The sequence below is a fragment of the Hyaena hyaena genome, unplaced genomic scaffold (genome assembly GCF_003009895.1).
Source record: "Hyaena hyaena isolate Hyena2069 unplaced genomic scaffold, ASM300989v1 scaffold_34, whole genome shotgun sequence".
NCBI lineage: Eukaryota > Metazoa > Chordata > Mammalia > Carnivora > Hyaenidae > Hyaena > Hyaena hyaena.
The window spans coordinates 3,377,996-3,395,618 of NW_024080665.1; the positions used below are offsets into that span (position 1 = coordinate 3,377,996).

The 17,623-nt window shown below is 57.1% G+C and overlaps 1 protein-coding gene across 1 annotated transcript in view; it reads left to right on the forward strand.

Annotated features, from left to right (window-relative positions):
• The window catches only part of MYO7A (myosin VIIA), a 69,110-nt gene that overhangs the window by 10,415 nt on the left and 41,072 nt on the right, over positions 1-17,623 (forward strand). Inside the window, exons 3-13 of the mRNA XM_039228709.1 lie at positions 7,595-7,779; positions 8,268-8,389; positions 8,470-8,612; positions 8,847-8,960; positions 10,129-10,282; positions 10,731-10,807; positions 11,411-11,530; positions 12,300-12,442; positions 13,097-13,307; positions 13,787-13,922; positions 16,608-16,714. Coding sequence (XP_039084640.1) covers positions 7,595-7,779; positions 8,268-8,389; positions 8,470-8,612; positions 8,847-8,960; positions 10,129-10,282; positions 10,731-10,807; positions 11,411-11,530; positions 12,300-12,442; positions 13,097-13,307; positions 13,787-13,922; positions 16,608-16,714 — 1,512 coding nt within the window. The remainder of the gene's footprint in view (positions 1-7,594; positions 7,780-8,267; positions 8,390-8,469; positions 8,613-8,846; positions 8,961-10,128; positions 10,283-10,730; positions 10,808-11,410; positions 11,531-12,299; positions 12,443-13,096; positions 13,308-13,786; positions 13,923-16,607; positions 16,715-17,623) is intronic.

Sequence of the window (17,623 nt, forward strand, 5' to 3'; positions counted from 1 at the left end):
TCAGCATTCAAGAGTCATGGTTTGCCTCTCTCCCTTTCCCCCACTATTTCCCCCCTTCTTCTCCCCCATGGTCCTCCGTTATGTTCCTCCTAATCCACCTATACATGCAAACATATGATATTTGTCCTTCTCTGCCTGACTTATTTCGCTCAGCACAGCACCCTCAAGGTCTATCCATGTTGCTACACATCCAGCCGTTGGTTCTGAACCATCCTTTCTTTGGGGCTGAAGCTTCTGTGGTCTGTGGTTGGGGGAAGGGAGTGGTATATACCATGGGTTTGTGTGTCTCCCTGGGCTTTGAAACCATTGGGAGACCTGAACGGGCCTGTGAGTGGCTTCTATGCTTTGCCCCGAGATGGGGAACTGCTGTCCCCTCTACTTTTGCTATGAGGGTGGGCCCTGCTACTGGTCCTCAAGGTCAAGATAGGATGGGCCCAGAGTCTGTATCCTTAGAAGGGGATAGATGAGGGAACATGCTCCTTGGCCCTGCAAAACCTTGATGTAAGAACCACCCATACACACACTCCACATTCTTTCACCTTGAAACTAAACAGGACAAGTAGTCTCACTCAGTCGCTCAGCCCAGACTGAGTTTGATCCCAAGAGGTGGGTTCAGAGGCCATCAGAACACGAAGGGCCCATGGAGATTATTGTCTAGAGGCTCTCACACTTTTTGGCCTTGGGAATCTTTTATGCTCTTAAAATTATTGAGGACTCCCAAGAGCGTTTGTTAACATAGACTTTACTGATATTTACTATATTAGAACTTGAAACTGAGAAATTTCACAAATATAGTAATGCATTAAAAAATAACCATAAAAATCTATTATAGGAAAACATTTTATGAAAACTAACTGTATATATACCCCCCAAAAGTAGTGAGGAGAGTGGTATTATTTTGTACATTTTTTCAACTATCTTTAATGTCTGGCTTAATAGAAGACAACTAATTCCCATATCTGCTTCACATCCAGTCTGATGTGATGTTTGGTTGAAGTGCACGAGGAAAAGCTGGCCGCACAGGTACGGAGGTAGAAAAGAACTTACAGATTTTCAGAGATCTCTGGACCCTCAGAGGTTTCTGGACCACACTCTGAAAACTGCTGCCATTTTCTAGCACGGGAAACTAAGTCTCCAGGAGGTTTCACCAGGCCCAGAGCTGTGTGCTGGGGTCGCTGCATGTCTCTGACCCAGCCCCTCCCTCCAGCAGCTCCCCGTGAGAGAAACCAGGGCTGTGTCACAAAAAGGAGAGGGTAAGATAGAGCATCCCCCTCCCCCCGGCCCCCAGGCGGGTCCCCAGGCCCCAGGCAGGCTGCTATAAGGGGCATGCTTGGGGGACATGCGTGGTGCTAGGTGTGGAGAAAAGTGCAGACAGAGCAGGCCTGTAGGGGAGCGAGGCGGCCTCGTTCTCAGCTCAGGGAGAGAGGCGGGGCTCCTAGAGGTAGGTGGTGTGGCATTCAGGAAGGGGCACTGCTTGGGATAGGACTGAGCCTGGTGAGTGAGCCACTCAGGGTCGCTCAGGTTGTCAGGACTGTGAAGACGAGCTGGAGCCCGGGAGACAGGGCTGGGAACCCGGAAGCTGTCCCTGAGCAATCACGGCAAAAAGCTGTGTCCAGGTCAGAGATACAGCCTCTCAGAAGCTCTGGAATTGTGGCCACTCAGCTTCCAGGGGAGCCCTCTGCTTCCCTCCCCACTTTGGGACCCTCTGCCACTTCAGTTCCCCTCGCCCTGCCCCTGCGCTTGAGGCCCTTGACATTCTTCCCCTGAGTAAGCATAACAAGTGGCTTTTACAGGGAGCCCCTTAGCACTGATAAAGCCCCTCTCACCCTTTCCCTCCCCCAGAGTCAGGGCAGGGCACAGACGGCACTTCTAGCCATGAGCAGCAGCATCCAGACAGCAGCATTTCTCTAGAACTCCATCCCAGGCCAGAGATACCCTCCAGGAATCCTAGGGCTCTCTGTGGCTGCTCTCCTGGGGCTGGGTGGAGTCTAACACTTGGGGCCGGAGGTAAATGGGGACAGGAAGGCCACTGCCAAAGCTGATGTCCTGACCCAGTTTCCTGCCAGTAGGAGGCCGAGGGCCCCTTCACAAGGAGGAGCTGGGGCAGGTGGGAGACCCCACAGACCATGTCTAAGAATAACTTAGAGGCACGCTGTTGGTTATTTTGCACAGTTTAGTGATTCTTGCGGGCACCCTGAGGGTTCCTCACATGTGAGAGACAGCTGGTGGACTGAATCAAAGAGCAAAGAGCAAAGGCAAACACAAGATTCATAAAGCGGGGGAGGGAGGTGGCGCGGAGAACTCCAGCTTGGGAAGAGCAAATCTTGTTTGTGAAATTTGGGGGGATAGACTAGCTGGCAGCTAGCAGAAAAATCAGTTTTATGTCCCTGATTTATGTAGCCTGAGAAGGGGACCAAAGAAAAGAATCCCGGAAGTTTATGGATTCTCTAGAAAGTTCTAAGATCTATACCATTTTCCTCATTAGAAGTTCTCGCTAGTTACCTCTCTGGTGGTCTCTGGGTGAGGGAGACGAGGCAGGGGAGGGGGCGGGACACCGTGTTGCAATGCGCTGCCTAAGCTGCCTTCCTGTTAAGGAAACCAAAATATGGCACCCGGAGGGTCCCCGGCCTAAGATTCCGGGTGCTTGTTGGCCGGGGGAGCCATGTTCAATGACTGCCCAGTACAGGGTTTCAACTTACTGACTCTCTGATTCTGTGACTGGGTAGATGGGGTAGAACTAGAACTCTGAAGAAGCAACCGGGCCATTGTCCCACCCAGAAACCATACCTGTCCCTAACCATGGCAACCCCTGGTCACTTCATGGCTTGGGTTACCCTGGGCACAGCCCCATGTACCCAGGATTTCCTCAGATTACCACAGCCATGGGCTGGGTGATGCTCTGTCCCTGACTGTCTGCCTTGAGCGTGCCCAGTCCAGCTAGCCCGCCCCTAAGAGCCCGAGGGACAGCACCCCAGGGCCACAGATCAGCTCTGGACGCCCCCAATTGGGGGAGGACCCTCAGAGGACACCTAGCACCCCCTGGGTCCCACAGGGAGCAAGTGGCAGGGTGGGTGGGAATTCAGGGCTCCCTGATGCTAAATAGCGGCTGGAGGCCAGAGTCCAAGTCTTGGCCTTTGGGGAGTCCCTGCTCCTCTCTGGTCCCAGCCTTTCCTTTGACATGATGGGGAGACTTTCTGGGTGAGCACCTCTGTGACTCTGGGAGGGTGCGTGTGCCGGGGATGTGTCTTGGTCTCCATGGCCTGCTGAGAGGCTCCAGGGCTGGAAGACCTGAGAGCTTCCTGGAGGAGGTGGACCCATTCCTGTGACATCTCCTGGAGTGTGTCTCTGGTTCCAGAGAGGTTCCCAGAACTCTGCGTGGGGACTTGGGGGCCCTAAGGACCACGTGTGCTGTGTCCTTGGCTTGGGAATAGTCCTTATCTCTTCCCCTCTCTATGGCCCCAACGGCAGGTTTTCTTCCTGGAGGCTTGAGCAGGAGGCCTGTGCTGGGCAGCTGGGCATTAACCCCTGCTCACCACGGACCCTTGGAGAGAGAGGCCAGAGGGTCTTAGGGAGCAGTGCCGAGAGCCTTGGGGGACAGACAGGGGCAGAGCGGGCCTGGGTCTCTGTGCCAGAGGTGGCCAGGCCCCTTCCTTCTTTACTCCCCCTCTGCCCCCTCACAGTCCTGGGGTTTGGCCAAGCCCAGGTGGGGAGGCGAGGCCTGGGCTTCTATGACAGAAACACCCCTTTATTTGGCCCCCTGCTTCTCTTGAAGTGATCTTGAAGTCCCTCTGCTTCCCAGGGGCTCAGCTTTCCCATCTGGAAAGGGCTGTCTAACCCCTCACCCTGGCCTTCTAAGGAGCACAGGCAGCAATGGAGGGACAGTGGTAACATCCTGGACCCAACAGGGGTCCGGCTGTCACTTTTGTGTCATTGCCCTTCTGCTGGGGAGGGTCCCCCTCACTGACAGAAGAGGCCTCAATTCTATTAGCTATTTTGAAATGGGCACATTTCCATTAATTGGAAAGTTTTCCTCCTGCCACAGAGAAAACCATGGCTAATTTCTTGTCTGTCCTCCAAGGCAAAGACTGCATCTATGATCTATATCAAATAGGATATGAAATTATCTATAAAATTTCTAATTTTTTTCTACACAGATAGTAACATTGCTCTCTACACTGTTCTGTGCTTTTTTTCCACGAGCCGCATCCTGGGGCCGTTCTTCCTGTTGCTGTAGGCAGGGCTGTCTGAGAGTTGCTGACAGGCTGTCTCCTCAGCTCCCTTCCCCGCTCTCCTGTGGGCCACAGTTAATGCACGGCGCTGGGCCTGAGTAGAAGGGACAGTGAGGTTAGAGGGCAGAGACCTTGAACCAGAATTACAGAGGAGTCAGGTGGCCCAAGTGATGGGGACCATGCACATCACATAGGAGTTTGCCTGTAGGGGTATCATCTCAGCTTGGACCTGAAGGAATTAGCTGGGGTTGGGGGGCGGCGGTGGTGGGCAGGGGATGGGGTTTGGTGCTTTTAGCTGAAGGTTTAACATGGAGGGAGCGTCCTGGGCGTGGGGTGCTGCTGGTGAGGGCCAGGGCTCTGGTGTCTTGCGTCCTGTAGCCATGGGACATTGCCTGAGGGTTTTCAGCAGCGGGATGACACAGTCACATTTTTAAAAGCTGCTCTGGCTCAGAGTAGAGGGTAGATTGTGAGGGGTGGGGGTGGTGTGGAAGCTGGGAACCCAGGGGGGAGGCGCCTGCAGCGGTGCAGCGGTCTGTTGGGAGCCCATGGTGGCCAGGGCTAGGGGGTGGCCATGCCATTGGAGAGAGAGATGGGCTGGTATGAAGGAGAGGGAGGTGATGAAGGGCCTCCCAGGTCCTTCCCCGAGTGAAGGACGGTGGCGCTCTGTTGGCCGTGTTGGGCTGGCTGACGGAGCAGGGTTGGAGGGGAGGGTGAGGTCCAGTCCGGGCAGGGGTGTGGATGGAAGGGGGGATGTCCAGGAGGAGGTGGGGGTTGGGGCCTGCTGCTCTGGAGGGCCCTCTGGGCTGAGCAGCGAGGGCCCTGAAGCCGTGCAGGGGAGAAGAGGGTTCAAGCCCCGCCAAAGGAAGGCTTCTTGTAGTGCATCTGCACGTCCTCTCTGACACTGGCTGGCCCTGCACTTGGTCACTGAGCCTCTCCCAGGGCCACCTCTGCCTGGCTCTGGCTGCCCCTGTTGACTGGCTCATTAGATCTGTGTTGGTGTCTCTACCTCTAGCCTCGGGGGGCGGCCATTCATCCTCCCACAGCAGCCAAGATGACCTTCCTCCAACATCCCTTCCAAATGCCATGCCCTTTCACGCCTCTGTGCCTGATTCCCACTGACCAGCCCTCACTCCCCCTCTCCCTACACCCCCACCTTCCCCACCAGAGGGATCTGTGGCTTCCCACAGGCCCTAGCTTTCCCTTCCTGGCCCCCAGGGTGTTGTCAGCCCTCCCCCCTGGCCCCGCCACGTGTCTCAGTGAGGGGTCCTTGAATGCCTGCATGGAGCCAGCCTCCTGCCACATGGCCATTACAGACCAGCTGGTTTGGTGTCAGGTTATTTAAAAAAATTTTTTTTAATGTTTATTTTTAAGAGTGAGAGAGACCGAGCATGAGCAGGGCAGGGGCAGACAGAGAAGGAGACACAGAATCTGAAGCAGGCTCCAGGCTCTGAGCAGTCAGCCCAGAGCCTGATGTGGGGCTTGAACTCACAAACCATGAGATCATGACCCGAGCCAAAGGCAGATGCTTAACCAACTGAGCCACCCAGCCGTCTCCCTCAGTGCCACGTTATGAAGGAAGTGTCAAGAAGAAGGTGGCACTTAAGGACAGCTACTCCGTAAGCAGGCACACATCACGGGATATGTATGCCCTTCAGTTGCTCCATAGCCCTGGGAGGTAGGTGTTAACCACCCCCTTTTTACAGATGAGCAAACTGAGGTGTAGAGAAGCAAAGCGATGTGCCGAAGAGATGTTCTCTGTGGCTGACTCCCCTGCCTAGGGACAGGCGGTCAGCTGGCTCCCATAGCCAGGCAGGGCCGAGCTATAGGTGATGGGGCTGAGGTGCCCTGAGGTTGGAGGTTCGTGGGTTCTGATGTGAGAAGTTAGCCCAGCCCTGGGCTATGTGGGGTGTTATTGGGGGAGAATGCCCTCATTTCCCGGTTCCCCGCTGACCAGCTGCCTTGTCTCCCGTTCCCCGCTTTCCAACCTCAGACCAACTGTGGAGGGCGGGTGAGTGTGGCACAGAGCTGGCTCTGGCTCTCCCTACGTGCTTGGCCTGGCCAGTCCCCCTAGCCTGCGTCCCCACCCCTCCTTGTCCTGCCTGCTCGGACTCTTGCACACAGTGCAGGGGAGGGTGGGGGGTTGGCACGGCAAGGCTCCGCTGCTCCTGGCGTGGTCTGCATGGAGGCAGAGCCCACTGGCAGGGAGCATCCCCCAGGGCCCAGAGAAGGGCGCTAAGTGACCAGTTCTCCTGGCCCGGAGCGGGCAGAGGCGGGGCCGGGACCCAGGGCTGGGCTGCCCCCTGCTTCGCATGGCCACACCGGCCCTGGTTTGGGCACTTCCCCTGGACTGTGGTGCTGGCAGCAGCTCCTGCCCCGCATGGCTACCTTGGGCTGTGGCTGCGGGATGACGCACTACACCCTTGGCGGGAGGTATCCGACTACACTGTCACTTCCTCTTGGTGGTCTCCTCTTTCTTTGGTCTCTCCAGGCCCAGGTGTCAGTATTTCCATCACCGATCGTAGGCTGAGCCTGACCCTGACCTTTTCAAGCTGGGTGGGGAGGGGCAGGTGGAAGGTGCAGTAACCCCTGGTGGCAGGAGGCCCAGGTCATGTTGTCACCTGTGTGGCAGGGCCCCGGGCTCACAGCAGGAAATCTTGTGCACGGGTGGCCAGTTTGTGCACCGACAGAGGAGCCCGAGGAGAGGAAGACCCCCGGGAGTTTGTCTGAGGTGCACCAGGCCCTGCGCCCGTGCTGGCCAGGGTGGCTGGGTGTCCTGTCCCCCAGAACACAGGGGCCCCTCTGACCCGGGGCAGTGCTGCAGAGACAGGGGCCTATCCAGCCCCTGAACCACACCCCCAGGCCCTTCAGCGTGTTAGGGTTTGGCTCCACTCCCCCCGGACCAGCCTAGCCTCTGCTCTGGAACGGTCTGGTTTATGAACGTTACTCCAAACCTTCGGGATACAGAGCTTGGAGGCAGGAGTGGGGACCAGCATTTGAGTAATGCCTACAGTGTGCTGTGACGTTTAAAGTACACCCCCTGCTAGTCTTTGTAAACAGTTCCACTATGCCCATTTTACAGATAAAGATCAGGCAAATGGAGGCTTAGGGACCCTCCCTTTCTCCCCCCTTCTTTCCTCCCTTCATCACACCTCGCTGAGCACCTACTCCAGCCTAGACCCAACGCTTGTTTGACGGCCCCACTCTCAGCTCCCAGAGAGGCTGGATTCTGACCCCAGGTCCGTGTGACTCCAAAGTCAGTGCAGTCCGTTCCAGAGGAATGGAGCAGGGCAGAGCCTGAGAACTTTGTAGAGGCAGAGCCTCCCACACAGGGAATTGGCAAGTTCTCTGTCCCATTTTGCCCACAGACGTACACAGGCTCCATTCTGGTGGCTGTGAACCCCTACCAGCTGCTGTCCATCTACTCACCAGAGCACATCCGCCAGTACACCAACAAGAAGATTGGGGAGATGCCCCCCCACATCTTTGCCATCGCCGACAATTGCTACTTCAACATGAAACGCAACAGCCGTGACCAGTGCTGTATCATCAGGTGGGCAGTCCAGCACCAGACTGGAGCTCCAGCTTTGTGTGCTCCTGTTAATGCCTCATAATATAGAGAATCACCTCCCCTTTCTCAGGCCTTATATTTCTATTAATGCTGCCAAAGTTCTTGTTAGCATTTGAGGCCGCCCTTGTTTATTACTGGCTCCTGTTAAGTTATTTTCAATGTGCAATTTCAGGCTCCTATTCTCTCTTGGGCAGAGGGTAATAGGACAAAGCATTGGTCCAGCATCAATATATGCCATGCTCTATGGCAGGTATGGACGGAGGGGTGTCTGTGTCTAAATGAAGGGGAAGGAAAGTAGCTTTGACTACTGAGAGCGCTGAGCTCCTGTAGCCTTTCCCTATCCCTGAAAGGTCCACATTGCCAGCCTACTTTACAGATCGGGCAGGGGAAGCAGCCTGGGGCCGAGGGCCCGTAGGAGAGGGCCAGCGCGGGCTGTGACGGGTCTGCCCCTCCCTGGGTCTCCCCTGCAGCGGGGAGTCTGGGGCAGGGAAGACGGAGAGCACGAAGCTGATCCTGCAGTTTCTGGCGGCCATCAGCGGGCAGCACTCGTGGATTGAGCAGCAGGTGCTGGAAGCCACCCCCATCCTGGAAGGTAGGGCCAGGGCTCCCAGAGTGGGCCTGGGTGGCTGGGTGGGTGCTGACCTCGCCTGTGACCCTCTCCCCGCCCCGAAGCATTTGGGAACGCCAAGACCATCCGCAACGACAACTCAAGCCGCTTTGGGAAATACATCGATATCCACTTCAACAAGCGAGGGGCCATCGAGGGCGCCAAGATCGAGCAGTACCTGCTGGAGAAGTCACGTGTCTGCCGCCAGGTGGGCCCGAACCCGGGGGGCAGAGCTGACCTGCACGACCCCGGGCCTCAGGGGTGGGTGGGGGTACTATGCGGCTGCCTGCTTGCCTTAGGGCCTGAATTCCCACCATGAAACCTACCCATGGGGGCTTTTTGGTGAAAGTCACTCGTTAAAATAGTAAACCATGTTCTTGTCTTGATCGTCTGGTTTCTGAGGCCGCCTCCTGCCCCCCAACACCTGGTACCCTGTTTTCAGGCTCCCGATGAAAGAAATTACCACGTGTTCTACTGCATGCTAGAGGGTATGAGTGCGGATCAGAAGAAGAAGCTGGGCCTGGGCCAGGCCTCGGACTATAACTACTTGGCCATGGTGAGGTTTATGGGGGGCTCCAGGGAGGGAGACCCCTGGCCCAGCAAGCTCGGGGCAGCCCATTTGGCCCCTCCCCAGCTCCAGGCCTGGCGGGCGGAGGGCGGGATCCTCTGCGGGGCCTTTCCCCTTGTCCCCTGACCTGCCCCTGGGCTTGTATATGCTGCAAGGCCTGCCCTGCACTTGGGCAGTTTCCCAGCTGCACGTGCATCTAGATGAACTATCATCACAGGTCTACACATTCCTAAATATGCATGGATCTCCTGGGCCCAGGGACGCATAGACACACACAGGCCTGCATGTACACGTGCACAGACCTGCCTGCACACGCGTGCTGTGTTAGTTCTGTCTTTGGGGACGTGAAGACCGGGACCTCTGCTGGGACCCCGGATTGTAGGGCACAGGCTGTTCAGCCTCAAGGGCTCACGGGTCACAGAGCCCCGGTGCCAGCCTCTTGCTGCTGTCGGGCCACCAAGGAGAAGTGGGCCCCAGGGCCATGGCCGTCCCCCGGCGTCGGTTGGGGTTGTGTGTGTGTGTGTACACAGCAGGCTTGGGGGGTAGCAGCTTCCTTAGCCCTGGGAGAACCCGTGGCTGGGCTGGGCCAGGCCACGTGGACGCAAATGAGGGACGTGGGACGACAAAGGAGTGTGCGTGCTGTAGGTGTGACAGGTCTCCCAGACACTTGCTGTAGCTGGATGGGAAACCACACGGACACACACACACGCCTCCTGGGCACACACCACGGGGCAGAGTCCTGTAGGTGCCCAGCAATCTGCAGTGACCTCCTCCTTCTCCCGCACCAGGCTGCTCCTGGTGAGGGATCAAGGTCCCCAGGGTGAGTGTCCGCTGTGGGGGCGGGGCGGGGGAGAGCATGGTAGGGCCTTGGTGCTGTGACAGCCGCTGGGCAAGGGGATGGGACAGTCCTCTCACTCTTGGGAAGAAGGGGCATCCACGGTCCCTAGAATTGGGAGGCATGTTCTGAAAAAGCCCTAGTTGGGCGCTTTCTAGACTTCCTGGAGGGATCATGGTGCTCATGAAGCGAGGTGGCTGCCTGGCACCCCACACTGGCTTGGCCTGACAGAGGGGGCCCTCCATCCTAGGCACTGCCTCTCGGGGGGGCCCTGTGGCCTTGCCGATGCCCTCCCATACCCCCCCCCCCCGCCCCGACCAGGGTAACTGCATAACATGCGAGGGCCGGGAGGACAGCCAGGAGTACGCCAACATCCGCTCGGCCATGAAGGTGCTCATGTTCACGGACACGGAGAACTGGGAGATCTCGAAGCTCCTGGCGGCCATCCTGCACCTGGGCAACCTGCAGTATGAGGGTGAGGGGCCCGATGGTGCACCCCCACCCCACCCCCGCACCAGGCCCAAGGGCAGCTCCACACCTAGCCGTCTGTGGGGGATTGTGGCTCAGTGTCTGTCCCAGCAGGTGCTCACCCTGTTTCTTAGCAGCCAGGGCTGCTGCTGCGTGCTCTGGGCATCTGGGGAGGGGGCACGACTGCCAGTGTCTCTGCTTGGGTGCCAGGCATGGTGCCCAGTGCTGGGCATACGCAGTTCCCACCCTCAGGGTGCCCGTAGCTCAAGGTGAGGACATTCATCGAACATACACTGACCCAGAGAAGCACTTAATCACAGTGCTGACGGCCTCTGCGGACAGGGTGGGCTCCTGAGAGCCTGGCCCTCCTAGCCCGCCCTGTCCCCCACACCCGCCCTGTCCCCCACGCCCGCCCTCCCTCCTTCGCCTGACTCACGCCCCCTTGCTGCCGACAGCCCGCACGTTCGAAAACCTGGACGCCTGCGAGGTCCTCTTCTCCCCATCCCTGGCTGCAGCCGCGACCCTGCTGGAGGTCAGTGTCTGGTCTTCTGTCCCCAGGGCTGCTTCTCTTTCTCTCAGTGGGGCAGTTTTGACTCAGGCTCAGGGGGCTGGGGATGTGGGAACCTGGAAGCTGGGGCCGTCTGCCTTGGAGGGTTTGGAAGTTCAGTACGGAGCACCTGTGTGTGTAGGTAGGGTCCGTGCTGGGCAAGGCGCTCAGGGGGAGGTGGGCCCCAGCGCCCGGGAACCTCGCTGCCTGGCCCCACTGCCCCTGGGGATGGGGCAGGGCACGGGGGCTTGGGCTGAGTCAGTCTGTTGGTGTCTTAGCAGAGGCTTACGGGCTCTGCCCTGGGTTGGGAAACTGGGAGGGATAAAGCCAGGGTCTGAGCCCGTCCTGAGAGGGCCAGGTAACGTGCGGAGGGTCGCCAGGGGGCTGGCAAGGAGAGAGCAGACATTCCAGGCGGTGTCCGGGTGGGATTTGATGGTTGGGGCGGATCTGGCTGTGGGGAAGGCCTTCTAGTGGAGGGGATGGATTGAGCAAGGCCTGGCTGGACAAGAGTGGGGAGTTCTCTGGTGTGGGGGGAGGCAGGCATGGGCTGCAGGTGGCTGGGCGAACGCCCGCATGTTGCCCCGCCAGGTGAACCCTCCAGACCTGATGAACTGCCTGACCAGCCGCACCCTCATCACCCGCGGGGAGACGGTGTCCACCCCGCTCAGCAGGGAGCAGGCGCTGGACGTGCGCGACGCCTTCGTCAAGGTGGGCCCTTTGTGGGATGGCACCGGCCTGCGCCGCCCCTCAGGGAGTTAGGTTGTTGATACGGGCAGGAGTTGAGTAGTCCAGGGAGCCAGAAGGACATCTGGGCCTCGACCCCCACCTGCTCTTGGGTCTGGGTTCTGCCCACTGGCTCTGTGGGGGGCCTGAGCAAGAGTCTGCCTTCTGAGCTCTGCTCATCCTACACGGGGTTGACTACTGTGCTCCTTGGGAGTCCTCCCAGTTCTGGTCTCCTCTAGTCCTCCACCCCTGGCCTGCTCTGCTCACCAGCCCCATGGGCCTCAGACTGGGTCATATTCTTTGGGCACTAGGTCTGCTGTGCTATTCCCAGCTCAGAGGATAGCCTCTCTGGTGTTCCAAAGAAGACACTGAAGATGGACTGGGTCGGGTGGAGAGGGCCCCCATCCTTCCCGTTTCCACAGTACCGATTGGCAGCCAGTGGGCCCCCGTCTTGCACCAGGTTCTGTGCTGTTAGGGAAACAGACATGGATGGAGAGGTAGGAGCCCCAAGAAGGGCTTCTTCCCAAACTTCAAGGTTAGGGAGGGCTTGGCAGAGCTTTGAGAAGGAGTAGGAATGTTCTAGCAGGAAAGGGTGATCCAGGGCAGAGGGAACAGCTTGAGTAAAGGCGAGGGGAGTTCAAATAGCATGGGAGGGGCTGAGCAAGGCCATGGCAGCCTGAGAGCCTGGTCAGGCCCGTCCTGAGGGTGAGGGGGGCGGCGTGCTGGGCACAGCGGCTGACCCAGCCCCTCTCAGGGCATCTACGGGCGGCTCTTCGTGTGGATAGTGGACAAGATCAATGCAGCAATTTACAAGCCCCCCTCCCAGGAAGTGAAGAGCTCTCGCCGCTCCATCGGCCTCCTGGACATCTTTGGGTTCGAGAACTTTGCTGTGAACAGGTACCATGAGGGGCTCTGCTCTGTGGAGATTTTCTTCCACAGCACGGACATAGCAGTGTCCCATCTCGGTCTTTAATTTTTTTTTAATGTTTTTAATTTATTTCTGAGAGAGAGAGAGAGAGAGACAGCATGAGCAGGGGAGGGTCAGAGAGAGAGGGAGACACTGAATCTGAAACAGGCTCCAGGCTCTGAGCTGTCAGCACAGAGCCTGACATGGAACTCAAACCCACAAACTGTGAGATCATGACCTGAGCCGAAGCTGGACGCTTAACCGACTGAGCCACCCAGGCGCCCCCATCTCGGTCTTTAAACCTCAGGAGGCTGCTTCCTGAATCTCATCAGCCCACCTTCCCACCTCCCCTGATAGCTTGGGATCCCTCTTCCCACCCCCACCCCCCACCCACCCCCAGTGCTTTGACTCTCCCCCTCCCACTTCCCCTCCTACTTCCCCTTCTAAGGATTTGGTGCCCATCTGATAGCTCTCTCTTCTGACTCAGTGTCCCCTTCTCCACCTCCGGGTTGGGGAGGACTTGACAATGGCGCCTACCTCAGAGGCTGGAGAGCCCGTGATGGGAACACAGCGCGGCCAAAGGTGTGCTGTACACGGGGCCCAGGCCGGGCCAGCCCCTCACCTGCGCCCCCTGCGCCCTGCAGCTTCGAGCAGCTCTGCATCAACTTCGCCAATGAGCACCTGCAGCAGTTCTTTGTGCGCCACGTGTTCAAGCTGGAGCAGGAGGAGTACGACCTGGAGAGCATCGACTGGCTGCACATCGAGTTCACCGACAACCAGGACGCACTGGACATGATCGCCAATAAGCCCATGAACATCATCTCCCTTATCGACGAGGAGAGCAAGTTCCCCAAGGTGGGCCTGCCCCTGGTGGGGCCTGGGCAAAACATCCCCTCACACTCCCAGCCTCCACTTTCCTCATCTGTGAAATGGGACTGCCTCTCAGGGTGCCTCTGAGGCCGATGCAGGTGCATTCGCCTGACATCTGGGGATCACCTATGGTCCACAGGGTCCTGGACCAAACAATGAAGATCTAAGCATACAGCTGGCACAGAATAGGTGCTCCACACATGGAATGTGTCTCGGGGTGGGGGGCAAGGTTGGGGACTGCTCCCATGATTTTCATTGTGGGCAATCGATATTCTAAACTGGACTATAGTTCCAATCCACCCACTTAGCAGATGGGGAAATGGAGGCCCAGAGAGTTCCTATGTGGGGTATCAATAAAGGGAGGGCACTCCTGGGAAAGACAGAAGAGGGGGTGCAAAGGCCAAAGGACCAGGGAGCGGGTGGGGCGGGGGCAGGTGGGCTGACCACAGCCCTCGACCCCCCAGGGCACAGACACCACCATGTTGCATAAATTGAACTCCCAGCACAAGTTGAACTCGAACTACATACCCCCCAAGAACAACCATGAGACGCAATTTGGGATCAACCACTTTGCAGGCATCGTCTACTATGAGAGCCAAGGTACCAGTGGGCAGTCTGGGGCTGGGATCTCCTCTCCTGTGCCCTGTCTGACCCCCTTCTCCAGCCCAGGAGCGGGGGTGGGGGCTGGAATGCAGAGAGGGCGCTGGGCCCAGTGCTCTTTCTTGTAGAGATTTTAATAAATTGTGGCCAAGTGTATGACATGTACCATTTTAACAGTTTTCAAGGCTACGATTCAGCGGCATCAAGTACATTCCTGATACTGTGTGACCATCACCACTATCCATTTCCAGAGCCTGTTGATCACCCCAAATAAGTACTGATAAAACAATAACTCCCCCTTCTCCCCCAGCCCCTGGTAACCTCTGTTCTGTTTCTACCTCAATGTGTCTGACTCTGACCTCCTATAAATGAAATTGTACAGTTTTTGACCTTTTGTGTCTGGCTTATTTCACTCAGCATAATGTCTTCAAGGTTCATCCATGTTGTAGCAAGTGTCAGGATTTCCTTCCTTTTTATGGCTGAATAATATTTCATTATATGTGAATATATGTGTGTGTATACATGTGTGTATATATATACACATGTAATTCATTCATCTCTTGATGCACATTTGGGTTGTGGCCACCTTCTGGCCATCGTGACTAGTGCTGCCATCAACATGGGTGTGCAAGTATCTGTTTGAATCCGTGCTTTCAGTTCTTTCAGGTGGGCTTAGTGCTCTTTTGTACAGATGGGAAAGCTGAGGCTCAGAAGGGAAAGTTAACTGCCTTCCCTGACATTGTCCATTAGGTGCAACGCTGGGCCTAGAACAGCCCTGTCACCCACCCGAACTCTCAGCAACACGACTTTGAAGGGGATGCGGCCTCCTTGCTGCTGGGACATTCAGTTGGGTTCATTTTAAAGCTAGTGGTGAAGAAGAGTCAGAACACGTCAGGTTCATCCCACTTGGAATTCTTGCACGCTGCCCTGGCGGCCCCACCCCCGCCGCCCTGGTCTGGAGGGCCGGCCTTGGATGGGCACCAGGGGTGGTCTGTGCCTCAAAGGGTCCCATGTGTGGTCTCAGGCCAGCGAAATTCAAAACAAGCAAGCAAAGAGCTATTGGTTTCACACTTCCTTGTTTTTTTATTTAAAAAACTTTAAAAAATTGTTTTAATTTTAGAGAGAGTGAGCATGTGTGAGAGAGCAGAGGAGGGGCAAAGGGAGAGGGAGAGAGAAACCCAAGCAGGCTCTACACTCAGCACAGAGCCTGACGCAGGGCCCAATATCATGACCTGAGCTGAAACCAGGTTCCAGACGCTCAATGAACTGAGCCACCCAGGTGCCCCCCTGTATTTGGACAAGTATATGAGGGAGGTGGCCTGATGGGATGAAGTGTGAAGGCTACCCAGCCCTCCTTCAGCGTTTGGACTGTGAGATCCAACCTTGCTGTTAAAAAGAAGGAAGCCAACCTTCAGCCTGAAGGACGTTTGGGAAAATGAATGTGTCTGTTGTTAGGAGTAATAGAGAATTGTGTGTAGTTTTTTTAATGTTTATTTTTGAGAGAGAGAGAGGCCAAGCGCAAGCTGGGGAAGGGCAGCAACAAAGGGAGACAGAATTCGTAGCAGGCTCCAGGCTCTGAGCTGTCAGCATAGAGCCTGATGTGGGGCTCGAACTCATGAACCATGAGGTCATGACCTGAGCTGAAGTTGGACACTTAACCAATTGAGCTATCCGGGTGCCCCAAGGATTGTTGTTTTTCAGTTCAGTTCAACCAACATTCACTGAGACTTATTCTGCGTCAGGCTTCATGCTTCTGCTGAGAATAAGGATGTGAATTTTGAGTAGAGTCTTCACAAAGTTATAAAGTTATAGAATGTTAGATCTGGAGGGAACATAAGGGTTACCTACCTTACGGATTTGAAAACTGAGGTATAGAGAGGGAAAGGACTTGCCTAAAGTCACTAACCAGTTTTGAGCTGCTTTAAACAATTCTGCCAGTGTCTCCTGGCTCACAAAGCACTGTTTTAATCTAGCATTTCATTTATGAAACAGCTGGTGGTAGGTGATTTGAAGCAAAGCAAGAGCTGATGGGTACCATTGTTCCCTCTGACAAATGAGGCTGAGGGGACCATGGGGGGAGGGGGACCATCCTAGGGTCCTGGAGGGAGTCTTGGACTTTCAATTAGAGCCTGCAGTTCCATCCCAACTCCAAAACCCACCTTTCTGCTGCTGAGTGCCTCCTGCGACACCCTGTCCCCAGACACGAGGTGGGCCACCCTGTGCTGTCCACAAACCAGGGCGGCCTGAGTCCTACGGGGAAAGGGTGCTGCCCCTCTTCCGTGTTCTTCCTCGTCAGGCAGGCATCTGCAGCAGCCCTCAGTCACTCCGTCTTCCGCTCCGCCCTAGGAAGCCGCCCCCCCCCCCTTAACCAGTTCCTAACGCCTCAGTCCTGGGACTAGACGCTCTCTTGGGGGTCTGTATGGTATAGAGGAGCCTCCCTGGGCTGAGGCCGGGAGTCCTCGGTTCAAGCCTTAACTCCGCTCCTGGCTTGCTGTGATGTTGGGCAGGGGCCCCTGCGCACTCCAGGCTTTGGTGTTGCCCACTGGAAACGGATGTGGTTGAATAAGTGGCGTTTGAGGGTCTTCCTGGCCCAGACAGCGTGGGTTTGGGGAGGGGCTGAGCCTTGTCAGGCAGGCGGAGGCTGCCAGGGCGCTCGAGGCATGACTGCTTGTCGCCCCTGCCCAGGCTTCCTGGAGAAGAACCGGGACACCCTGCACGGAGACATCATCCAGCTGGTCCACTCCTCCAGAAACAAGTTCATCAAGCAGATCTTCCAGGCCGATGTCGCCATGGTAACGTCGGGGCGGGGCCTCTGTTGGGCAGGAAGGGCCCCGGGAAGCTAGGCCTGAGCCTTGGCCACCCTTGTGCCAGTTTCCCCTGCGTACCTGTGGCTGCAGAGAGGGGACAGGGCTCTGCCGTGGCTCCGGGAGACACCCGGGGGCCTCCACTGTCCTCCTGTCTGGTGCTCCTGCTGTCCCAGCTCGGGGGAGGGCACGAGGCCTGGGGAAGGGTGACAGGTCACAGAGCAGACAGAGCCTGATCAGGACACGGTTTACCGTGGAGGTGCCCCAAACTGGACGCCCGGCAGTTCACAGGGAGCCTGGGAGGGGGGAGCACCCCTAGCCTCCAGGACACGGATGGGTGCGGGTATTCAGAGGAACAAAGACCAAGGGTGTGTGAGCCCCGGCGCGGGGGCCCCTTGCAGGGGTGCAGAATTTTCCACCCTCCGCATTTCCTTTGTCCCTAGAGTGCTGTTTCCTGCAGGATCGTATGCCTTTTTATTTCACGTTTTCTTCCTGTCCCATGGCTTCCTGAAGGGCACACAGAGGGACTCACAGGGAGGGCAGGGCCTCTGCCCCCTCGGTGCCCGTGCAGGCGCCTGCACGGCCCCGGCTCCAGGGGCCCAGACCTCTGCCTCGAGGAGCCTCCTTTCTCGTTGGTGGGTTTTGCTCTGTGTGCTGACCCACCGCGTTCTCCTTGCCCCCTGCCCCCTCTCGCCCTGCTCTGTGGTTGCTGTTATAGTTTCTCTGTGGTTATTCATCGGGCACTCTGCGCCAGTCGGCAGCTTCTCTGAAGGTAAAAGACCCGTGTCCGGGACCACTGGATGGCGGGAAAGGCCTCAGCGGCCCCTGGGGCTGGGCTGTGTCCTCCGCCCCCGTGGCACTGAGGCTTGGGGAAAGGGCCGGCTTCTTCTTCTTCTT